General features: G+C 37.0%; 1 protein-coding gene across 5 annotated transcripts in view; it reads left to right on the top strand.

The window, feature by feature from the left end:
• Window positions 1–26,157, top strand: part of ORC5 (origin recognition complex subunit 5) — a 91,775-nt gene that overhangs the window by 33,135 nt on the left and 32,483 nt on the right. For 2 of the 5 annotated variants that reach the window (XR_014300844.1, XM_082691920.1), the window contains exons 7-13: window positions 649–697; window positions 786–876; window positions 7,822–7,874; window positions 9,215–9,327; window positions 10,291–10,338; window positions 14,751–14,799; window positions 16,774–16,884. Coding sequence is in view for 3 of the 5 variants with exons in the window: in XM_082691920.1 (XP_082548046.1) it covers window positions 649–697; window positions 786–876; window positions 7,822–7,874; window positions 9,215–9,327; window positions 10,291–10,338; window positions 14,751–14,799; window positions 16,774–16,838 (468 nt within the window). In the remaining 2 variants the exon portion in view is untranslated. Of the gene's footprint in view, window positions 1–648; window positions 698–785; window positions 877–7,821; window positions 7,875–9,214; window positions 9,328–10,290; window positions 11,448–11,642; window positions 12,244–12,458; window positions 13,364–14,750; window positions 14,800–16,773; window positions 16,885–26,157 lie in introns of those variants that run through there. The other 3 variants (XM_082691919.1, XM_082691918.1, XR_014300845.1) reach the window with 2 other exon arrangements.

The following is a 26,157-nucleotide window of genomic DNA, read 5'->3' as shown; positions in this document are numbered from 1 at the left end:
ATTAATGGCAGCAGCTTGTTTTTATAAGTTTGCTTGAACAACTTCTTGGTAGCATTCCTGTTGATTCATGGAAAACTAATAACTAATTTTGATTAGTTAGTGCTTCTCAGACTTTGGAATACATAGAATTCTTGGAGAGATTGTTAAAGTGGATTTCTGGATCTCATTCTTAGAGGTTCTTATCATGTGTGCCTGGTATGGTGCCAAGAACTTGCATTTATAGTAGTCTCAGGTGGTGGTGTCAGTCTCATAATTTTGAATTTTACTGAATGAGATAATGTTTGATTTGTGAAAATGTTCAGCCCTTGGAAAGTAACAGGTTAAATGTAGTGGTATTGTGTGTTTTATGGTCCTTTATGACAGAATTATAAACTAAAATTACAAATTATGCTTTGCTCTACTACTTTATATCTAGAGGCTAATAAATTAGGCAGGATTTAGCCAATTCAGGAGTATTTTGTATGTTGTTTTACTATCATTTTTTGTATTTGTTGTTTTATTATTATAATAAGCTATAATAATATTTTACCTGAGTAATTATATTGAAGGAAAATTACTTACATTCTAATTAACATTGTACTTGGAAAAATTCCTATTTGTGGTGAATAAGTGCTTTCTCTCTCTCTTTTTTTTCCCCTTTATTTACAGGCAGTACTTAATTTTCCTAAATATTGTGAACCTGTGGTTAAAGGAGAAGGTAATTGTGTAATTTTACTTATTAATATTTGTTTTGAAACAATTTCTGTAAGATCTGAATTTTTGAAATTTTCTCCCTTTTCGGGTAGCAAATGAACGTGATACTCGCAAACTCTGGAGAAATATTGAACCTCATTTGAAGAGAGCCATGCAGACTGTTTATCTCAGGGAAATATCAAGGTAATTTTCTGTTAGTGTGTATAATATTTCTATCTTTAATGTAGATATTTTGTCTACTAAAGTTTACATGTTTTCCTTTACCTTCTTCAGACTAGGAAAAAACTCATGAGCTTTGTCTGCTTTTAGAATTTCATAGTAGTGAAACTGCTCAGGAGTGTGGTAGCATTTAGTGAGAAGAACAGGGTTTGATTTCCATATCAGCCATTTTCTACCTCTAGGCCTCAACTCCCTCCTCTCATAGTCTTTCCAAGTCTTTCATAGTCTTTCCAAGTGTGTGAGAACAATTTATGAATAATACAGTGCCTTACAGGTGGTAGATTAAGCCTCAGTTACAAACATCAACGACACGATCTGCTTTTCTCACTTTCTGGTTGGTTGTATTATCATTTTTCTCTCATAAATACCTTAATCTGTAACTACTGTTTTTTTTTTTTTTAATTAACATATAATATATCATTTGCTGCAGGGGTACAGGTCTGCAAATCATCAGGCTTACACATTTCACAGCACTCACCATAGCACATATCCTCCCCAATATCCGTATGTAACTACTATTCTTTACTAACTTTGCTTTTCATTTAATTAACTGATTAGATTATAATTCAGGGAGCAAGTCAATAGTTTTAAAATAAATAGAAACATTACAAAGATACTGTTATTCCGCTTTTCAATAATAAAAGTCATTTGATGAGGATTTTTGGAAGTCACAGAATAGAAAAGCTTGTGATCTGCTCTTTTAAAGATAGAAAAATTTGGGTGCTTGTTAAAATGATTTTTACATAATAAAGTACTTAGAGTTTCTCATAGGATAGTCATGACCATGCATGTAAATCCAGTTTTCTCCACAAGATCAATAAGGAGATGAGATAAAATCACTCATAACTCCTGTCTGCAGTATAACTGGGATGCTATGGAGTTGACTACAAACTTCAGTTTATGTGTAATTAGTGAAACAACCTAAGCCAGTGGAGCCAGCTCCTGAGCTCATGTTGAAGTAAAATGTTAAGCAGTGACTGCAAGAAGAGGATGGGCTCATTAGTTGTGAAGAAAGACAGATGAAATCACCTCTGGATGAGAGTCTGGCCCTGAGAGGGAAAACATTGAGAACAAGTGGGACCCAGAGGGTTAGAGCACTGGCTACTAAAGAATCAAAAGGAAGTGTTTTAAGAGTATGTATGGCAAGAATTACCATGGTAGTCTTGGAAAAGGATTGTTGTTGTTGTTGTTGCTTTTTTAAAGGATTGTTTTTAAGGGAAGACAGAAAGATGATTTGGAAGCTGGGGTATCCCCTGAAGAGTAGGTGGGTAGTCAATAAAAAAGCAAGGGGTAGAAATTAAGATAGCCATGGCACCACCCCCCTATCAAACAACAAAAAAAAGTGATGAAATCGGAAGATAAGCCAATCCCTCCCCCTCAAAAAGGCACTGTGTTTTAAAGAAAATGTACTTCATTCTTACAGAAGAAGGCGTTTTAGAACCAAGGACTCTACTAAGCCATCCCAAACCTCTCACCCCCGCATTCATAGTATCACCTGTTTGCTGATCCAAGCAACGTTGGGCATTTCAAAATGAAGAGAATATAAATAGAAAATACACACAAAGGTATTATAAGAAGAAATAGAAAATGTGAATAAAAAAATTTTCGCTGATAAGAATTTTTCCCTTCCCACCAAGATAAAGCACAGGAAGATATAACACAGTACAACAACCTCACTTAAATTCTAAACAAGCATCTTCTAATATGAAAAAGTACTTTAAATCAGAAAGTCAGCAACTCAGAATAGAAAAATAGGAGGATGTGAAACAAAATTGACCAAACTCAGGAATGGAATTAAAGCAAAAGTAATTTCCTCAGATGAACATGAAATTTTAAGATATCCAAAGGAAAGTAGATTCAATTGAGAATATAATAAAGAATATTGAAGAGAAGAATGAAAACAACCAAGAAGACAAAACTAAATAAAGAGGTAAAAATAATCAAGTAGAATGTAATAAATGTGATAGGCAAAGAAGATTCAGTGTATGTGTAATTGGAGTTCCTAAAGAATGAAAACAATGGATTTGAATAAAGATCTAAAACTTATCCAAGATTTTCTAGAAGTGAAAAAAAGACCTGGTTCCACATTTTTAAAAGAAGATTTTATTTATTTATTTGAGATACAAGAGGAGAGAGAGAGAGAGAGCCCAAGCAGGGTGATGGGCAGAGGGAAAGGTAGAAGCCAACTCCCCATTGAGCAGGGAACCTGATGTGCTGCTCAGTCCCAGGACCATGACCTGAGCTGAAGGAAGATGCTCAATCAGGACTGAGCCACCCAGGTGCCAGTGGATAGACTTTTTAGTTAGATTTCAGTTGAAACTAGTTCTACCATGTAGAAGCTTTGTGTTAACTTCTCTTTCAGTTTTGCCATTTGTAAAAAAGGGAAAAAAAAGGATATGTTTCTGTCTTATAAGTTCATGAATATTAAATGAAATATCTTAAGAACTGGGTTCATAAGAGACATAAATGTTAGTCTCCTCTCTTCTCATTAAAGATGTCATTTTATCCTTTTGTTTTGCAAGTGTAAATAATGTTAAATGGGTAATTGTTACATAAGTAACTCTTACCAATTTGAACTGCCTCAAAGTCTGGGTTATAACAATGTAAATGAAAAACTTATTTTTATTTGCATTTATAAGAAGTAATGAATGTGAAAATGCCTTATAATCTGTGAAGCAATATTGAATTATAAGGTGGAAGAAGTGATCTGTTTTGAAAGTCAGCTTGTTGTGCTAGCTCTGCTCTCCACATAGGTTACTAGTAGTATGTCATAATTTCCCGTATTGCTGTACAGGCATACCTTGGAGATATTGCAGATTCTGTTCCAGACTACTGCAATTAAAAAAAATAATAATACAATAAAGTGAGTCAAATGAGTTTTTTGGTTTCCCAGTGCATATATGTTAGTTTACACTGTACTCTCATCTGTTAAGATTACAGTATTTTATCTTAAAAAACCACATATACCTTAATTAAAAATATGTTACTGCTAAAAAATACTAACCATCATCTGAGCTTTCAGTGAGTTGCAATGTTGTTGCAACTAGTGTTAGGTCTGCTAGTGTTGGGTCCATTATCAAAGGAATGAGACTGAGACAAAGTGAAAGTTATGCAAAGCCTTATTCTATGCCAAGCATTAGAAGTTAGACTGACCAGCCAGGGGAATGAGACTGAGACAAAGTGAAAATTATGTAAAGCTTTATTCTATGCTAAGCATTAGAAGTCAGACTGACTGGCCAGGGCTGCCTCCGAAGAGAGCGACGACCCCTCAGTCTTACAGGCTAGTTTTATAGGGCACAAGCACAGATCTCTACATATGTGGCTTTGGCTGATTGGATGTCTTACCTGTCTGGCCTTATTTTAGGTGTGTGTTTTAGCACGGTTACCTGGAACCGATATCACTAACTGCTGAGGCGTTTATTAAACAACAAAATGGCTACCTAGGCAACAAAATGACTAGGCAACATGGAGTCACTCTGGCTAAGCAGGCCCAGGCAGGCCCTAGCGGTTTAACAGGTTTTAACATGAAATTGGCCCCTGCACTAGCAGAGGTCTTGCCTTATGTTGATGCCTGTTCACTGCTCAGGGTGGTGGTTGCTGAGCATTGGGGTGGCTGTGGCAGTTTCTTAAGGCAACAGAGAAATTTACTGCATCTGTAGACTCTTCTTTCATGAACGATTTCTCTATAGCCTGTAATGCTGTTTGATAGCGTTTTACCCACAGTAGAACTTTCAAAATTGGAGTCAGTACTTCTAAATCCTCTTGTCACCTTAACAACTAATTTTTTTTTTTAAGATTTTATTTATTTGACAGACAGAGATCACAAGTAGGCAGAGAGGCAGACAGAGAGAGGAGGAGGCAGGCTCCCTGCATTTATTTATTTATTTGCATTTATAAGAAGAGAGAGAGAGCCCGATGTGGGGCTCGATCCCAGGACCCTGAGATCATGACCTGAGCCGAAGGCAGAGGCTTTAGCTCACTGAGCCACCCAGGTGCCCCTTAACAACTAAATTTATATAGTATTCTGAATCCTTTGTTGTCATTACAAATATCTTCATTAGCATCTTAACCAAATTCCCTTTCTGGAAACCCCTTCCATTGTTTATCTGAAGCAGTTCCTCATCTATTAAAAAGTTCTGTCATGAGATTGCGGCAGTTCAGTTATATCTTCAGGCTCCGCTTCCAGTTCTAGTTCTCCTGCTCTTCCATCCCTTTTGCAGTTATTTCTTCCACTGAAGTCTCGAATCCCTCAAAGTCATTCTTGAGAGTTGGAATCATCTTCTTTTAAACTCTTGTTAGTGTTGATATTTTGACTTCTTCCCGTGAATCATGAATGTTCTTAATGGCATCTGGACTGGTGAATCCTTCCCAGAAGGTTTTCAATTGACTTTGCCCAGATCCATCAGAGGAATTACCATCTCTGGCAGCTCTAGACTTGAGAAATGTCTTTCTTCAATAATAAGACTATAAAGTTGAAGTGACTCCTTGATCAAGAGGCTGCAGAATGGATATTGTGTTAGCAGGCCTGAGAACAACATGAATCTCTTTGTCCATCTCCCTCAGAGGTCTTGGTGACCAGGTCCATTGTCAGTGAGCAGTCATATGTTGAATCTTTTCTGAGCAGTAGGTCTCAACAGTGGGCTTAAAATACTCCATACACCATGTTGTACACATGTGCTGTCAGCAGGCTTTGTTGCTCCATTGATAGAACACAGGCAAAGTAGATTTAGCATTATTCTTAAGGGTCTTGAGATTTTTGGAATGGTCAGTGAGCATTAGCTTCAACTCAAAGTCACTAGCTACATTAGCCCTTTACAAGAGAGTCAGCTCCATAGCTATGAAAGTCCCAGATGGCATCTTCTTCCAGTAGGAGGCTGTTCCACCTATACTGAAAACCTCTTGTTCAGTGCAGCTGCCTTCATTCATGATCTTAGCTAGATCTTCTGGAAGAACTTGCTGTAGCTTCTACATCAGCACCTTCTGCTTCACCTTGTACTTTTATGTTATAGAGATGGCTTCTTTCTTTAAACCTCATGAACCAACCTCTGCTAGCTTCAAACCTTTTTTCTACAGCTTCCTCACCCCTCTCAGCCTTCATAGAATTGAAGAATTAGGGCCTTGCTCTGGATTAGGCTTTGGCTTAAGGGAGCGTTTTGGCTGTTTTGATCTTCTGTCCATATCACTGGCCATATCCCATATCCAACACCTCTAAAATATTCTCCAGATCAGCCACAGGGCTGTTTTGCTTTCTTATTGTTTTGTGTTTATGCTGGAGTAGCACTTTCAGTTTCCTTGAAGAACTTTTTCTTTTCTTTTACAACTTGGCTAACTGGTGCAAGAGGCCTAGCTTTTGGTCTGTCTCAGCTTTTGACGGGACTTCCTCACGAGCTTTAACCTTCTCCAGCTGGTGATTTAAAGTGAGAGACATGCAACTCTTCCTTTCACTTGAATACTCAGAGGCGGTTGTAGGGTTACTGATTGGCCCAGTTTCGATATAATTGTGTCTCAGGGAATAGGAAGGTCCCAGTAGAGGAAGAGATGGAGGAATGGCCAGTCAGTGGAGCAGATAAGTTTGCTGTCCTCTGTGGGTGCAGTTCATGACCCCCAAAACAATTAGAATAGTAATATCAAAGGTCACTTGGTCACAGATCACCATAAGAAATAATAAAAATGAAAAAATTTGAAATAGTATGAGAATTACCCAGATGTGACAAAGAGACATGAAGTGAGCAGTTGCTGTGAGAAAAATGGCACTGATAGATTGTACTTGATGCAGGGTTGCCACAGACCTTCAGTTTGTTTAAAAAAAAAAAAAAAAAAAAAAGTACTATCTGCAAAGCACAGTGAAGTAAGAATGATAAAATGAGGTATCCCTTTATTTCCATTATTTTTTGCACTGCTTGCAGTTTTGATAAAAATACATACAGTTTGATTTGGGATATTTAGTTCTGGTCTGGCATTTATTTTTAAATTGGTATTTTAAGAGCTGAGTTAAAGAGTTGGAGAGGGTTCTTACAGATCTTTGCATCTAACTGCCTTATTTTTTGGTGAGAAGGTTATTGATTTATTCAAGGTCATACAGCTAAAACGTCTCTCGGGGCAGTCTTTTTCCCTACACTATAGTATGTTTCCTAATGAATTTTGTCATATCATGGCTTCATATTCTTACTAATATTTGAGGGTGTTTAGTAGTTTTAATTGCAGGTAAGATCAGAGAGGGGCAGTGGAAATGAAATGGCATTCTGTAAGGATTCAGGTCTTAGCTCTGGCCTGGTGTCCTTGGGCAGCTTAACCTGTGGGCCTCAATTTTCTGATGTAATGGTACTTATTTTAAGAGATTGTTATGTAGGGTCACCTGGGTGGCTCAGTTGGTTAAGAATTAGCCTTCGGCTCAGGTCATGATCCCAGGGTGCTGGGATTGAGCCCCACGTTGGGTTCCCTGCTCAGTGGGGAGCTCACCTCTCCTTCCTTTGATCTTCTCCCTTTGAGCTTTCTCTCTCTCAGATAAATAAAATCTTTTTTTTTTTTTTTTTTTTAAGAGTGATTGTTATGGAGTTAGAAATAGTGTATAACAATTGCATTTAATATGCTAACTGGAGCATTGGGAGTTTTAACTGAAGGATAGGTGATGTTATTTATTGGTACTTTTTGATAACTTTAAAATAATGATCAGGAAAAGAGATTAAAAAATTAACATCTGGATATTGATATGTAAGTTTGTGTTGTTTTAATATTCCCTCAATGATTTCGTTAAGGCACAGCATGTTCATTGCATGTCTGTGTTGTCCTATTTATAAGGAAATTGATTATTTTCTTAAGCCAAAAATTACTTTTTCTAGGACTCTTTTAAGTACAGTGTACTGATTTCATATATTTTCAAACCATTATTGCTCTTCTATTTTCTTTCAGTTCACAGTGGGAAAAGTTACAGAAAGATGACATAGATCCAGCACAACTTAAAGGTATCAGAGGAAGTATTGAGACAGTTACCAGAGACATTTCTTTAATTGATTACTAATAAGCAAGATACTGAAATTAATACTAAAGATAGCATCAGTCAGTAAATGGTGTTATGGAAAAGAATTTAGAAATTGTGATGATATTTTAATTAATGATTTTCTCTTAAGTGAAACTCCCAATTTATGAGAGGAAATAATTCTCTAATACCAGTTTTCTATTTTCTGAATGTTGAATTATGTCATGTAAAAATCAAGCAATTTAATTTCTTTAAATGCTTTTGTTCAGTTCTGGGCCACAATTTTATCTCAGTATATATGTATTTCTTGAGTTTTATGTTAATCCAGTTTGGGGGATGCATTTTTGTTGGTTATGTTTTAAAAGCTTTGTGCTTTTGTTTTATTTAAAGAAACTATTATTTTGGATTTATCCCAGTAGAACAACTTGACTTAAAAAAAAATTGAGCAAGTGTCTTAAATATTCTTACTGGAAAAAGTAGATCACTGGCTAGTGGTTGGAGAAAATGGTATAAAATTAAGTGGTGTTGCAATTCTCTTTTGTCTATTTTGGTTTCTAAATGCCCTAGGGGCTGTACAAGTGATTTTCAGTTGTATGTTCCAGTGGAAAAAAATAGATGCTAGCCTTAGAAAATCTGCAATAACTGGTCTTCACTATTCCCTAACTGTATGACCTTGAGTCTAATTCAGTGTCCTCATCTAAAATAAAAAGAATGTTTAACTTTAAGTTATGGCAAGGATTTGAAGATGCCTCAGTAATAAGGTGGCACCAAGCACATTGTCTATGCTAGATACTCAGTAAATATCAGATTCCTTGCTTTCCTGTAAAAATCGATGGTATTTGACCAGCTCCTTCATTTATCCATTCATTTAGTTATTTCCATAGGGATAAAAAAACAAAACCCAGATGTGTTTGCATCAGCAAATATTACAGCTTGGTAAGAAATATATATACAACTCACTGTTAATACAAGGTATAAAGTTACATGGGTCATAAGTGAAATTCACAAGGTAGGGATAGATTTTTTTTATTTTGGTATGACAGGAGAGCAGCAGGAAGTTTAATGGAAAGTATGGCTTCGAAGGATAGGATGGGTAGAATTTAGACCTCAGAATAGGAGGAGCTAAGCAAAAATAATAGAGTGAGCAAGCATATGATTAATAGTTATGTTCACTACCACTGCCCATTATAATGGCACTTTAAACTCAGGGAATAGGTCATTTTTACCAGAGGACACCATTAAAAGATCAGTGAGAAAAGATAAGAGATAATTAAAATCTTAGTGGTAGCCTACCAAATGCCTTCATGAAAGATCTTTGTTATGTAGGTCTCTCGGCATATACTCACGTGGAGCTTCCCTATTACTCTAAGTTTATTCTAATTGCTGCATACCTCGCTTCATACAATCCAGCAAGAACTGATAAGAGGTTCTTCCTTAAGGTAATAATTGTTTCTTTTTACTTTGCTTTTGAAGATTCCAGGGATGTTTTGAAATTTCTCAACACCCGTAAGTTCTCAGGGGCAGAGATTAGAATAAGAGATTGCTAAATATATATTTAGGACTTAATCTTCAAAGACTTTAAATTAGGGTCACAACCTGAAAGTATGTTGCTTCACAGAAGAGTTCAGGTATACTTTAGGTAATAGTTCTAGATTTAAAAAAATATATAAATAAGGTTTTGTGTAAAGTATGAGAGATGGGAATAATTTTAAGGGTGGTAATTCCTTTATTGTTCTAAAGCTCCTTCAGTGGTGCCATACACTCCATACAGCATTATCCAGAACATTCAGAAGACTCATCTGTGTGTACATTAGTTGGAGAAATCCCATTTTGGAACTGTTTTCTTTTTGGAAAAAAAAAATGCAATTTGATTCATTATTAAATATATTTCTAATAAATTTTTATTTGATGTTTTGCCTATCTCTCCCAGTAGTCTTTGTTTCATGAAGTCAAGGACCACATCTATTTTTTTCTCCACTATTAAATCCCAAATGCTTAACTATATGTTCTTAAGTGTTTCTTAGGTGAATTGACAGCCTGCCTTAAGGATGAATAAAAACCCATTTAACTGTGAAAGTTTTGTTTTTGTAGAAACAAATATGCTGTAATAAGTTAGTAAGTTAATAAGTTAATATTAAAATAATAAGTTAATCTCTCAGGAAGTATCACTATTTTAGTTTTACACCTTTTTCTTTAAATACAAAAGTAATCTTGTATATGATTGAAATCTAAGTCAAAGCAGCCTAAAATATGTTGCTATTTTAGGTGGTAGTAAATAAAGTAAGAAAGCCTAACATATGTAAATTAGTATTATATATGCTAGGTTTTAAATTATGTTTTCTGTTTTTGTGGAGTATTACCTTTTTTTCCTCCATCCTAACAATTATTTTCCTTAATTGCAGCATCATGGGAAAATCAAGAAAACCAACTTTCTAAAGAAACACGAAAAGGTATTTACCTTCTAATTTCTCTTGGGAAAAACTCATGAATTCAGGTCACTGTGGAAAGTGGATAAATGCATGCTTTTATTAGTCATTTGGATATAAGAATTGATAAGGTACCGTTATAATGTTATATTTTGTTACGTTGAACGTGGTGATGAAGACACATTCGGGTGAGCTGGTTTTGGAGATAAAAGTGAGTTGACAAGTTCTTTCAGTGAATTCATAAATGAAAAAGATTACCCTGGAATTTTTAACTAAACACAGCTGGTTTTCCTGTTTCCTCCTTTGAAATCCTCACAAAAATGAATCTGAAGAAATAATAAAGGTGAACATATGGGGACTAAGTGGACAAGAGACCGACACGACTTGGAACTGCATTGTAGATAGATGCATAGATGACTGAAAAGGCGATAGGGCAGGCACCCAAGCCCCAAGCAAGCATGTTTGACCTGAGGAATGTGGAATAGCTTAGAAATCAGAGGCCCTGAGCACATTTGAAGGTGGGGTGTAGGGCCACGTTGAAACTAGCAGAAGGAGTATGTGGACTGCTCAGATACTTGTTCTGCTCTGTATATCAAAACCACCTCTGCCTCTCTTGGGAAAAGGTGGAGAAGTTCTATCTGTAAACTTTATGCCATAGAAGCTGTGAGTCTTGTTTCTCAGTTCCATTCTTTTTTTTTTTTTTTTTAAAGATTTTATTTATTTATTTGACAGACAGAGATCACAAGCAGGCAGAGAGGCAGGCAGAGAGAGAGGAGGAAGCAGGCTCCCTGCTGAGCAGAGAGCCCGATGTGGGGCTAGATCTCAGGACCCTGGGACCATGACCTGAGCTGAAGGCAGAGGCTTTAACCCACTGAGCCACCCAGGTGCCCCCTCAGTTCCATTCTTAAAAGCAGTTTTTCTCAGTATGTCTTTCTAAAATGTTAGTGTTTTCTCATGACTTTGAAGACATTGTTTTGCTGTCTCTGGCTTTATTGTTGCCACTAAAAAATTTGCTTAGTCTGTTATTCCTTTGTTGATACCTGTGTTTTTCTCTATAAGTTGTTACAAGTTCTTGTTTTTCTCTTACAAGTTCTCCTCTTCTTTTCCTTTAGTGTTTTTACTGTTTCACTGTGGTGGATCTGGGATTGAATTTTCTTTTTTTTTTTTTTTGTCAGAGAGACTGAGCACAGGCAGACAGAGAGGCAGGCAGAGGCAGAGGGAGAAGCAGGCTTCCCGCTGAGCAAGGAGCCCGATGTGGGATTCGATCCCAGGACACTGGGATCATGACCTGAGCCGAAGGCAGCCGCTTAACCAACTGAGCCACCCAGGCGTCCCTGGGATTGAATTTTCTAATTGGGGTTCGTTTTGTTTCCTGAATTTGAATAACGATGCCTTTATTTAGTTCTGATGAATTAACTTTTCAAATATTAGCTTCTCCCTCATTCTCTCTAACAATGTCTTCCTGAGATGCTGATTAGATATAAGTCAGATCTTCCCACTCTGTCCTCATCTCTTAAGTCTTTTTCATTCTTTATTACCTTTGGGCTCTGTATGCTGAATTCTGGGTGATCTCTTCACTTCTATGTTCTGACTTTCTCTCCAGCTTTGTTTCTTTTGTTTAAATCACCTTTATAATTCCAGTAATGTCATTTGTAATTTTTAGATGTTTCATCTGATCACTTTTATATTTTTCCTAGTCCCATTTTTCTTTAACATAGAAATATTTTATATTCTGATATTAGAAGTCCTTGTCAATGTACGAAATCTCCATTTTCTGTTTTTACTCACTCATGTATGTAATGCCTTGCTCCTGAACATTTTATTACTTTTAATTGTTGACTGAACTTCATCTTGGAATTTTTGAGGCCTGAAGTGTGTTCCTTTAGAATAGTTTTATGTTTACTTATGTGCAGGCACTTAAGAATGCCAGTAACCGGGGCGCCTGGGTGGCTCAGTGGGTTAAGCCGCTGCCTTCGGCTCAGGTCATGATCTTAGGGTCCTGGGATTGAGTCCCGCATCGGGCTCTCTGCTCAGCAGGGAGCCTGCTTCCTCCTCTCTCTCTCTGCCTGCCTCTCTGCCTACTTGTGATCTCTCTCTGTCAAATAAATAAATAAAAATCTTAAAAAAAAAAAAAAGAATGCCAGTAACCTGTGATCATTTGAAATTCAGATCTTAGCCTTGGGGGTTTTCAGATCACAGAGGTACTGTAAATTCTGCCCCCATATCAACATTAAGCCACAGTTTCTAGTTGAAATTCTCAGGGAAGACTTTTGTCCTCCCTTCATACAGAGTTAGAGTTTGGCAGGGAAATTTTCTTACCAGATCCATTTGCTTGGAATGGGAAATTTTTTCTGGTATTGCCTCTTCATTGAGACATCTCTGATTAGGCTTTCCACCATAGGCAGATAGTTGATTTTGTACCTTCTTTCTTATGTGTGTAGTTGGTTTGGGTAATAAAGGATTGTTAGGAGGGAGTGCTTACAGCTGGGGTGGTCAGGAAAGGATCTGTGGTAGGCTTGCATGTGAATGGCACTCAAAAATCGTAGGGACTGGGGCACCTGGTGGCTCAGTTGGTTAAGCATCTGTCTTTGGTTCAGGTCATGATCTCAGGGTCCTAGAATCAAGCCCGTGTTGGGCTCCCTGGGGAGTCTGCTTCTCCCTCTCTCTCTCTCTCCCCCCTACTTTTGTTCTCGCTTGCTCTCTCTGTTCTCTCTCTCAAATAAATAAATCTAAAAAGAAATAATAATAATAATTAACGGTGGGAACTGATGGGGTCCGTGATCAAAGGAGCAAGACTGATACAGAGTGAAGGTCAAGCAAAGCTTTATTTCGCACCAGCATCGAGAATCAAACTGACCTGTTGGGGCCGTCTCTTACAGAGAGAGTGACCACCCTCAGCTTCACAGACTGGCTTTTATAGATCAAAGGCCATGTGGTTGAGCCTGGCCAATGAGATCATCTCCACCTGGCCTGACCCGTCCTTGTATTTGGGCTCCGTTATTAGGGACTGGTCAACCATATTTTATTGGTTTCCCGGACTTGCTTCTAAGTAAGTTCTTCCGGGGGTGGAAGGGGCGGGGCAGGGCCAGTTTAAATTTTACTGCACAAACAACAAAATGGCTGTTCAACCGAGATGGAGTCACTCTGGCTTAAGTAGGCCCTTACAGGAACTGGATGTGCAAAGATGGGAGAGGGAGTATTCCACTTGAGGTAATAATTAGGGCCAAGAGCAGAGGTGAGAAAGTGTAGGGCATATAAAAGAAATAGCAAAATGTAATTGGCTGAAGTGTGAAGTGAGTTTCAGAGAAAAGTCATGTGAGGCTAGATTATAGAAGAATTTTGTTACTCACCAGTTCCTGAAGGGAAGGAAGCCCATCTGATCACATCTGTGTCTCAGTACTTGGTGGTATTTGCGGGTGTTTACAAGTGAATAGGTAAGAATAAAGAAAATTGAAGAATTGAAGGCTAAGAATTTTAGGCCTGTTCTTTAGACAGAGAAAACCATTTAAGGATTTTGAGGGCGAGGGGAGATACATGAGGGCTTTATGAGGGTCACTGAGGACTGTGACATCCTGGCAATTGAGACCACCCCTATGGAACGATTGGAGTTGCACTTGTTTGTCCTTCCCTGAGAAGGGCAGTCTTGACAGAGGGAACCATATGAGCAAAGACCTCATGCTAGAGAATGTCTAGTTGTAAAGGAAGTGTAGTTCTTCTGATGAGATTCTTACTGATTTGACCTTCATAGTAAGTAGCCTCTTTTGTCTTTGGTTCATGTCCTTTTAAAAATCTAAGCTTAACTGAAAGCTCCCTGTGTATACCTACTAGTTTATATTTTTGTTCCCTCTCTTCCTTGAAATCTTGATTGAATGTTTATCTTATGCCAGGGACTCTGCTGGATGCTATAGATAGCACGGAGAACAGAATAGCCCTTGTCTCTGCCTTCATGAAGCTTTCAATCTAATCAAGACAATACACATTAAAAAGCAGACCGTATGAATAATTATTGTAACAGTTGTTTTGAAAATACTGTATATCTTCGATTGTGTAATTCTTTTTCTCTATCCTTAGCTGACACTGATTTTTTCAAGATATTACTTTTTAATTCAACTAATGCCTGTGTGTGAAACCAGATTATTTGCCCAACAGTTTATGTAGAAAAGCAAGTTTTCCCCCTCTCCTTGCCCATAGTCTCATTCCCCTCTTCTCTGAGTTGTTTCTCGTTTTAGTTTTTTCTAGTATAAATATTCATAACTCTTAAGTTTTTCTCTCTCTGTTTTTCTTGGTGTAACTTGACACCAAATTTGATGCCATTTCACTCCTCAAAAATTTGATTTGATTTCCTTTTTTTGATCTATTTTTACAGGCCTTCATTCTCTTAATGAGCTCTATAATGAATTTAGTAGGCATTTCTCAGACTTTGCCTTCCCTTCTAGGAGGGAAGCCAGTTTGCATGTGTAGCACAAAACCAGTTCACTGAGGAAGGTAAATATCATATGTCTCACGTGCCACTAGGACACTTTAATTTTAAATTGGATGTGTGTTTTCTAACCAGAAAATGTAAAAAGTGAAAATCTTTCCATTCCAAGCAAATGGATTTGGTAAGGAAATTTCCCTGCCAGGCTCTGACTCTGTGTGAAACGAGGACAAAAGTCTTCCCTGAGAATTTCAACTAGAAACTAGGTTTTAACAGTGATGTGGGGACAGAATTCGCAGTACTTCTATGGTAGAGGGAGAGGGAGACAGACAGTCTCAAGCAGACTCTGTGCTGAGCATGGAGCCCAACATGGGACTGGATCTCATGACTCTGAGATTGTGACCTAAGCTGAAACCAAGAGTCAGATGCTCAACCAACTGTGCCATGCAGGCGCCTGGATGTTAACCACAGTTCTTAAACTCATTCAACAGACAAATGATTAGTAACAAATGATTAGTATCTAGAATTATTTTTTAAGAGTTATATAAACCCTTAAGAAAAAGGCAAAAATCCAATCGATAAGTGGGTAAATGATATAAAAAGGATAGCTGATCATGGCGAGTATACCTGAAACTGACAATCAAGTTAATTACTCTGTAGGTGTTTTATTGTGATTGATTTTTTGGATAACATCTGCCTTTTTCAGTTGCCTAACAGACCTGACATGATTATCAGCTTCATTCACCAATGAGAGAAATTAATCTCTATTTTTATTTATTTATTTATTTATTTATTTATTTAAGAAATGAAACTTAAAACAACAGCCATTATTTCATGTTCTTGGATTGGCAGAACTAAAAAAAAAAAAAAAAAACCCTGATGATTTTATTGGTAATAATGTAGAAGAATAAGAGCCTGCATATTCTGTTTGTTGGCCATAATAAAGTTAATATGGGAGTGTACTTTGTATTGGTCACGATAGGCTGAGCTGTGCTGTAGCAAAAACCACAAACCCTCAGTGGATTAACATAACAAAGATTTATATGTTGTTCATGACACAATGGCGTATGGGCTGGGTGGCCCTCTTTTGTAGTGATGCCAAGTAAAACATGGTGATTTCTACAGTGGCTACCAAAGGGTAAGAAGATTAAAGGATTAAAAGAAGATTAAAGGTCTGAGAGGCCAGGCTTGGAAATAGGTGATATCACATTCACCCCCAGTCATCTAACGGGAAGGAGATACTGAGAAATAAGTTTTCTCTGTGCCCCAGATGGAACTGTTGATGATCACACAGCATTGTCTCTGCCCTCTGCTTTCTGCTTTAGTTTCTCAGTCCCACTTAGAGAAACTCACACATGTGCACAAGGGGAAATGTGGTCCATCACAGGATGGTCCATCACAGGATTACTTGTGATGAATTACAGTGATGAATTTTTAGATGTAGACAGTGATTTGTCTTAAAATGGAATTCTGTAGGGTTGCTTCAGAACAGAACTCAGAAGTGCATGTATCAATATGGATAAACCTCAAAAACATATTGAAGGAAAAAAAGCAACTAGTGGTATGTCCAAAATATTATCATTTATATGAGGTTAGATCTTGCAGATAGTGCTGTATATTGTTTATGAATGCATCTGTAGTAGCTGTATAAAAATTGTCATGAAAGTGGCAAGAACACCAAATTCTGGATAGTGGTTCCTTTTAGGGACAAAGTGGGATGTAAGAGGAGTGTAAAGGACTATTTTGACAGATGACCTAGCTTAACTCACTTACCATCTGGTTATAACAACAGAATATGTATGATGTTCAGGACTAGGGATGGACAACTTGTGAGTTGTTTATTTAATACCTGTTTATACTAAGAAAATCTTGAAGAAAATGTTGACTGGTAAGCCATTATATCAGCTAAGGTTTTAGCATTGAGACTCAAAGTTAGAATTGTTAGGCTCTTTGGGGTATATTGTATGTATATTGTTACTGGGAATTTGTGGTACAGAAAGTGAGTTTGCTATAAGAAGAAAATCCATGTTCTTTTGTTACAGACAAGCAATCATCTTCTCGGACCAAAACCATTTCCACTAGACAGATTATTAGCAATATTATATAGTATCGTGGACAGTAGAGTTGCTCCAACAGCAAACATCTTTTCCCAGGTAAGCTTAATAATAGTTATTATCTGTCCTCTATGTCTTTATGGAATTCTTCAGGTAATATAGTTGGTATAGTTCCAGGCATTTAGATGTTTAGTTAGCATATGTTACTCTTTTAACTAAGTCGTGAACAGTATGTTCTTGGTAAGTACTTGAAAATTCCAAATACAGAATCTTTGAGGGTATCCCTGAATTTGCTTCTATTTACAGGTATAACTTGATGACAAAACCAACTTGATGTTTCCATATGTTTTCTTTTATCAGTAAAAGAATTTTTAAATTAAATGATTATAATGATCTTGCTGACTTAAATAAGTGGCTTCATGATGAAATTGATGAATTATTATGTAGAATTATAATCTAATGAACACAAAATTTAAAAAAAGTATTTGTAAGAAAGTAATCTATAATATCTTTATTCCTCATATATCTGTCAACAGTATGATTTTTAAAAAAAATTTTTCCAGAATGATTAAGTTCTCAAAATTTTCACTAGATGGCAGCAGTAGCATAAAAATACGAAATATAATCGCTTCTCGGCCGTTTGACTAAGATCAAGTGAAAAACATGAAAAAAAGTATTTTTACAATAAAGTCATTAAGCTTTTTTTTTAGTTGACTTTCTAAGAAAAATCTGTTTATTAAAAATATAGTCACAATAGATTTCCTTTTTTTTTTTTTTAAGATTTTATTTATTTATTTGACAGACAGAGATCACAAGTAGGCAGAGAGGCAGGCAGAGAGAGAGGAAGGGAAGCAGGCTCCCTGCCCAGCAGTGAGCCAGATGCGGGGCTCGATCCCAGGACCCTGGGATCATGACCTGAGCCGAAGGCAGAGGCTTTAACCCACTGAGCCACCCAGGCGCCCCTCACAATAGATTTCTTAAATGGTCCAGAAAAACAGTTCCTAGCATATGGTATGAATGTCTAGAAGATAAAACAATTGATGTGACTAGTATTACTAAAAAGCACTTCGGACTTTGCAATGAGCATTTTGTTCTCTGTATATGTTTTTAGGTTGAGAAATACATAAATAATAACATTTATGTTTAAATTCCCTGCAAATAAATTTAGTCCCTGAATGAATGTTTGACTTGTAATCTAATGTATGCTGGTAACTTTTTTTTTTCTGAGATTTTATATTTGAGAGAGATAGAGAACATGAGTAAGGGAGCAGGGTGGGCAGAGAGAGGGTGCTTAGCAGGAGGCCCTACCTAGGCTCTATCCAGGACCCTGGGATCATGACCTGAGCTGAAGGCAGATGCTTAAGCCACCCAGGCATCTCCTGAAATTAATTTTTAATCAGACTTTACATTTGTTAATAGCTTTCTACATATAGTAGATGACTTTTTGTTTTGTTTTTACTGTTGCAATAACTATGAAACAGCAGGTATTATTATCTTTATTAAAAGGTATTGAGTTTTAGGGAGGTTAAATGGTATTCCCAGAATGACACAATGAGTAAATCACGGACAACCAAAGCCTAGAGAGGTGAGGTACATGGTTAAGGAAGGCCTTTACATCACATGTGATTATACTTCTCAAGTGCCCCCAAATTACCTTTGTGTAAAGGAGAGAGAGGGAATGATAATAAATGTTTTCTTTTTTCCTTTTGGAAAGCTTGTAATTTGTCCTGGGGGAATAAAACATGTACATAAGAATAATGATATAAGGGTGTATGGATGCTGGATAGTGTGGTTGAGAATTTTAGAGCAGAGAGAGCACTTCTGGATTGGGCAGGGTGAGGGAAAGCGTCACAGAAAAGGTGAAATATGGAGCTGGTCTGTGGAGAATGAGTAGGAGTCATTTCTTTAAGTATTTCTGGTTTATGTAAGTGGTAGGTGTTCGTTGTACAAAAAAATGAGAAATTGGATAAATAAAAAGGAAAAGAAATAGATAAAGCTGACATCTTACTTCCAGTGGGTAGAGTTAGAAATTTAAGAAGGGGAAATGATAGGAGTAAAGGGATGGGAGTGGGGAAAAAACAAGACACATCTGTGAACTGTCGCCCCGATTTTGTTGAAGAGTGGATGGGGTTGTATCGTTGTGATGACGGCCGTCACTGTCGCTGTGGTCCAAGACGGGTAGTACTGCCATCACCACACATAACGCCTTGCTCTCGATGCCTTCCATGTTGGACCTTATGTTGCGAGAGTGTTTTGCATGTTAGGAAGTTTGCCATGTACTTGGTTAGTCTTGGAGAGGGAACTGAAGCTCAGTGTCTCAAAGATCTGCCCGAGGCCACACTGCAAATCACTGGCAGCATCTAGACTTGGATGCAGATGTTCCCAGCAGCAGGTCTAGTTTATAGGGATAGACAGTCAAAACCAGCAAGAGGTTGCTGATTTGGGAATTTACTAGCTACTCTGAGGCTTTGATTAGAGAAGAACAGTATCACCAGTCTTTATACTTTCAACAGTGTCCGTAATGTAATTAAGATACAGCTTGGCCTAAATGTATCTTTATTTTTAAAATGAAGTTAAACTCTCTTCAACCTTAACAACCTAAATGAAGTTTTTGTTCTTTATTTCTTCTCAGTAGCTGTAAACAAAATGATAATTTTATATATTTAAAATACAGCTTTAAATGAATTTGTGTTCCTTTGATGACAAATCATTTAGGACTTGACCTCAGTGATTCCCATTTCGGATACAGAGGGATAGATGCAACTAACCCTATGAAGTTGACCTCTACTTTTGCTTGGTCAATAAAGTATCCAAGAAAATTAAGCAGCATGTATACTGTGTTTAAGAACAAAATGTGGCAGAAACCACATTCAGAAAAAGGGTTATTTCTTCCACAGGTACCACATTCAGAAAAAGGGTTATTTCTTCCACAGGTTTACTTTTGTCCATTCCCATTGATTCCCAGTGACCTTTTCTATTTTTTTTTTTTTCTAAAGATTTTATTTATTTAACTGACAGAAAGATCACAAGTAGGCAGAGAGGCAGGTAGAGAGAGGGAGGCTCCCTGCTGAGCAGAGAGCCCAATGTGAAGCTCAATCCCAGGACCCTGAGATCGTGACCTGAGCTGAAGGCAGAGGCTTAACCCACTGAGCCACCCAGGATCCCTGACTTTTTCTATTTTTATTGTTTCATTCAGCCATCAGACTTTACTCTTGCCCATAGGAATGATAATTTCCTTGAGTTCACTTAATTTTTTAAGTGAGAGGAGGATGCCCACATTTGTGTTGGCATTGCTTTTTTGATATGAACACTAGATGGCGATATTGATGCATTCTAGCTTTAAGATGAACTAAGGAAACCAACCGCTTTACATCTTCAATAGTGTTTCGTGTTTAGAGAAAGCTGTTTGTTAAATGAACACATTGGTCTATTTGGACAAAAATACAATTGCCTGAAGATGTTTAATGATATATACATGTATGTATGCATACATGTGTACACGTTCATGAAAAGGTAAATAAGATTGGAAAATAATTGTATTGCATGAGTATTTTCTACCTGGAAGTAAAATGTTTTCTGTTGCCTGTTGTGTGTCTTTAATGAGAAGATAATGTGTTATTTTTCTAATCATTTATTCCATATGCAACTGTTTTAAGGGTTTGTTTTATAATAATATGCTGTTTTTTTAGTTTGACTTACCAGTTACATAATTATTTTTTAAGGTTTTTTTTTTTTTAATTTATTTATTTGACAGACAGAAATCACAAGTAGGCAGAGAGGCAGGCAGAGAGAGGGGGGGAGGCAGGCTACCCGCTGAGCAGAGAGCCCGATGTGGGGCTCGATCCCAGGACCCTGAGATCATGACCTGAGCCGAAGGCAGAGGCCTTAACCCACTGAGCCACCCAGGCACCCCAATTATTTTTTATATATAACAAATTGATCAGATGTGTAGATATGTTCACAGTTTACTTGAAGTGGAATTTTATTTCCACTGCATTTTATTCAAATCCATTTAAATCTATTCTGTAAAAAAATTATAAGAATAGTAGCTTAAAGAATCTTTGAAGTTAAAATTCCAAGTGAGAATAATAATCAAATTCATAATAGTATTAGTAACAGTATTGTATTATAGTTGGTATTCTTGTGAATTTATTCTTTATTAAATTTTAGATATGGGGCACCTGGGTGGCTCAGTGGGTTAAAGCCTCTGCCTTCGGCTCGGGTCATGATCCCAGGGTCTTGGGATTGAGCTCTGCATTGGGCTCTCTGGTCAGTGAGGAGCCTGCTTCCTCCTCTCTCTCTCTCTGTCTGCCTCTCTACCTACTTGTCATCTCTTTCTGTCAAATAAATAAATAAAACCTTGAAAAAAATTTTTAGATACAATTCTTTTTTTTTTTAAATATTTTATTTATTTATTTGACAGAGAGAGATCACAAGCAGGCAGAGAGGCAGGCAGAGAGAGAGGTGGAAGCAGGCTCCCTGCTGAGCAGAGAGCCCGACGCGGGGCTCGATCCCAGGACTCTGAGATCATGACCTGAGCCGAAGGCAGAGGCCTAACCCACTGAGCCACACAGGTGTCCCGATACAATTCTATTCATTAATTTTTTTAGTCTCTTAAATAGGTAAAAGAATGTTAGCACATTTAACTTTTTATTAGATTAATGCTCAGATTGAAATATGGTTTTTAAATTTTTCTGAGACTTTTAAGATAAGTCTAGCCTTATCCAATTTAATGTCATCGTGTTGTCAAGATCATGGATTATTTTAACAATTGTCACTCAAATAAAACAAATGTAGCTCTTATATATGTGTATGAACTTTGTGAATGGCAGAGCATTAATTCTGGTGTTTTCATTCTTTTTTTCCTGTCAGCATGGCTAGAATGGGTAAACTCTACCATTTACATGCAGGAAGTAATAAAGTTTAGAGGTATTACTTTCAAATTTTAATTTGATCAGATATGTTATAGAAGACCATTTATCATCTTTAAAAGAAATACTGCTGAGGGGCACCTGGGTGGCTCATTGGGTTAAAGCCTCTGCATTCAATTCGGGTCGTGAGCCTGGGGGTCCTGGGATTGAGCCCCGCATCCGGCTCTCTGCTTGGCGGGGAGCCTGCTTCTTCTCACCCCCGTCTCTCTGCTTGCTTCTCTACCTACTTGTGGTCTCTGTCTGTCAAATAAATAAATAAAATCTTAAAAAAAAAAAAAGAAATACTGCTGAATTGTCCTTTTTTTTTTTTTTTTCCCAGAAGTATATAAAAACCAGGTTATGCTTTTTTATTTTCTTTTTTTTCCTTGAAGAAAAATGATAATTTGTTTGGAAATTTTTGCATGATCTATTTCATCCTTTTGATATTTCAGTATCTTCTCTTACTCATCCTTGTTGACTTCCTCCATAGTCTTTTATTTAGGTGAACATAGTAGGAATAGTTCTTTAAGATTGTAATCATGTATATTACTTACTTTAAAATATTAGGCCATAGTGTCTTCTCTTTTCTTAGAGAATAAATTTGCTGAAGAATTTATTTCTAAAATTACTAATAGAGGTTTCTTTTTTTTTTTTTAATATTTGATATATTTATTTGAGAGAGAGACAGCAAGAGAGGGAACACAAGCAGGGGGAGTGGGAGAGGGAGAAGCAGGGTTTCCGTTGAGCAGGGAACCCTACGTGGGGCTCGATTACCTGAGCTGAGGGCAGCCGCTGAACAGCTGAGGGCAGCCGCTGAACAGCTGAGCCACCCAGATGTCCGGATAGTGGTTTCTAAAGTGACTTTTAAAGGGAAAATTACTTTAAAAATTTAAGGAGATTTAAGTACACATATATTACATATTAACATTGATCCTATTTGATCAGTTAGCATTTTGAAGATTTATTTTTGAAGTTCACTGTAATTGTACACTTCAGAAGTTTGAAAATAGTGTATTGTATCTGGTATTATAAGAATGCACTTTGAGAAGTAGCTGAAAATGCATTAAATGTGTAGATTGCTTTAGGTAGCATAGACATTTTCACAATATTTATTCTTCCAATCCAGGAGCATGGAACATTTTTCCATTTCTTTGTATCTTCCTCAATTTCTTTCATGAGTACTTTATAGTTTTCTGAGTATAGATTCTGTGCCTCTTTGGTTAGGTTTATTCCTAGGTATCTTATGGTTTTGGGTGCAATTGTAAATGGGATTGACTCCTTAATTTCTCTTTCTTCTGTCTTGCTGTTGGTGTAGAGAAATGCAACTGATTTCTGTGCATTGATTTTATATCCTGACACTTTACTGAATTCCTGTATAAGTTCTAGCAGTTTTGGAGTGGAGTCTTTTGGGTTTTCCACATATAGTATCATATCATCTGCGAAGAGTGATAGTTTGACTTCTTCTTTGCCGATTTGGATGCCTTTAATTTCTTTTTGTTGTCTGATTGCTGAGGCTAGGACCTCTAGTACTATGTTGAATAGCAGTGGTGATAATGGACATCCCTGCCGTGTTCCTGACCTTAGCGGAAAAGCTTTCAGTTTTTCTCCATTGAGAATGATATTTGCAGTGGGTTTTTCATAGATGGCTTTGATGATATTGAGGTATGTGCCCTCTATCCCTACACTTTGAAGAGTTTTGATCAGGAAGGGATGCTGTACTTTGTCAAATGCTTTTTCAGCATCTATTGAGAGTATCATATGGTTCTTGTTCCTTCTTTTATTGATGTGTTGTATCACATTGACCGATTTGCGGATGTTGAACCAACCTTGCAGCCCTGGAATAAATCCCACTTGGTCGTGGTGAATAATCCTTTTAATGTACTGTTGAATCCTATTGGCTAGTATTTTGGTGAGTATTTTCGCATCTGTGTTCATCAAGGATATTGGTCTATAGCTCTCTTCATGGATGGAACTAGAGCGTATCATGCTTAGTGAAATAAGTCAAGCAGAGAAAGACAACCATCATATGATCTCCCTGATATGAGGAAGTGGTGATGCAACATGGGGGCTTAAGTGGGTAGGAGAAGAATCAATGAAACAAGATGGGATTGGGAGGGAGACAAACCATAAGTTACTCTTAATCTCACAAAACAAACTGAGGGTTGCTGGGGGGAGGGGGTTTGAGAGAAGGGGGTGGGATTATGGACATTGGGGAGGGTATGTGCTTTGGTGAGTGCTGGGAAGTGTGTAAACCTGGTGATTCACAGACCTGTACCCCTGGGGATAAAAATATATGTTTATAAAAAATAAAAAGTTAAAAATAAAAAAGAAGTAGCTGAAAAATAAGAAAAGGAGCATACATTGTTCCTTTAAAAAATAGTTTTATGTACCATATAGATAAGTTGAATTTTTTCAGTAATATCTCATTTCTGAATGGCTTTTTATTTAGGTGTGTATAATTTAATATGGAAAAATTAAAGTGTTTTTGTAAATTTTCATTTTTAAGAGTAAAATTTTTTTGAGCAAAGTATAATGTACAGATTACAGTAAAGTATTATCTGTACATTATCCATATCCATTTCTACTTTCTCTGCTTGTGAACTCACATCATGATACATATACATAATGGAATATATTTGAACTATATTTGTTACATCAGTTTAATTTTTGGTCATGAATCAACTTGATCTTTCCCCATAAAAGTTACATTAATTGTAGTAGCATTTAGATAACCTTAAGCTTTCTGCTCATTTAGTTGTTGGTTTTATAAGCTATATAGGATATACTTAAACTGATAATTGTGATATTTTCCAAATCATCATCAGTTAGAATGCAGAATTATAATTTAGTTATTTCGTCTGTGAGAGGCTTTTTTTTTTTAAGATTTTATTTATTTATTTGACAGACAGAGATCACAAGTAGGCAGAGAGGCAGGCAGAGAGAGAGGAAGGGAAGCAGGCTCCCTGCCCAGCAGTGAGCCAGATGCGGGGCTCGATCCCAGGACCCTGGGATCATGACCTGAGCCAAAGGCAGAGGCTTTAACCCACTAAGCCACCCAGGCACCCCCGTCTGTGAGAGCTTTTTTTTTTTTTTTTAATTGAATTTATTTTCAGAAAAATAATATTCATTATTTTTTCACCACACCCAGTGCTCCATGCAATCCATGCCCTCTATAATACCCACCACCTGGTACCCCAACCTCCCACCCCCCCGCTGCCACTTCAAACCCCTCAGATTGTTTTTCAGAGTCCATAGTCTCTCATGATTCACCTCCCCTTCCAATTTACCCCAAGTCCCTTCTCCTAACACCCCTTGTCCTCCATGATATTCGTTATGCTCCACAAATAAGTGAAACCATATGATAATTGAGTCTCTCTGCTTGTCTTATTTCACTCAGCATAATGTGAGAGGTTTTTGAAGTAGATGCTTTGTCTCTAAGCTAGAAGGTGTTTTTGCTACACTTGTTAGGGCTGTTAACCTTTTATCCAACCAAAAACAGATTTTTAGCATTTTTCTTCTAATATAGGTAGCTGTTCACTAAATTTATATAATTTTCTGGTCTTTTTACAGTATAGAAGGGATTTTGTTAATATTATTTAACTTGAAACATTTAAAAAGAAAAAATTTAATATAATCTACTTTAATTCATACTTCAAATTCAGGGTTAGTATTTATCTTCTTTCCCAGGTTGGAATTAATTTTTTTTTCTTTGCTTAAGATTTCATTTAACAGATTCTTATTGAGGCCTGCTATGTTGCAGGCACTGTATTAGATAAAGAGTATGAATGTGAAGAGGGTGCTGCTCCTCCGCTCAGGACTTCCAAGTCAGTCTGTGGCTTCCACTGCCCTTTTGGTCTTGGTGCAGCTGCCAGCTTCTAGCTTGTACTAAGGTTAATGGCTTATGTGTGTATTTAGTGAGAGGACAGACATGCTGAATGAGGGAATTGATACTTAAATACTTAAAGGGAAAATTAATATTAAAATATCTAAGGTGAATAGATAAAAATAGAATTTTTCACTTCAGTAGTCCCTGTTCTTTGATAATACAGGTATTTGAATGTCTTCTTCCAAGTAAAATGAACAAACCTGTTTGTTGAATCTTTCCTTCTGACATTCCTTGAACTTAGTGTTTATGAAGCATGATTGTTTAATACCTGTGTCCTAACTAAGTTTTGCTAATACCCACTTAGATTTAGTTATAACTAAATTAGATTCTCTTAGTTCAGTCTGTTGGTATCAAACAATCTCAGTTAAGCCTTGAAACTTATCAAGTGATGGACAAATAATCGGTGTATTATATTTGGCTAAACTAAGTGGGTCTTAAAAAAAGTTACATTGGTGTATTTCAAATACTTTATGATTAAAAGTTGCCCTAGGGCTCCTGGGTGGCTCAGTTGTTAAGCGTCTATCTTTGGCTCAGATTAGGCGCAGGTCCTGGGATCAAGCCCCCGTGTCTGGTTCT

This window comes from Mustela nivalis (genome assembly GCF_964662115.1).
Source record: "Mustela nivalis genome assembly, chromosome: 12".
In the NCBI taxonomy this organism is placed as follows: Eukaryota; Metazoa; Chordata; class Mammalia; order Carnivora; family Mustelidae; genus Mustela; species Mustela nivalis.
This window is presented reverse-complemented; position numbering and strand designations above follow the sequence as displayed.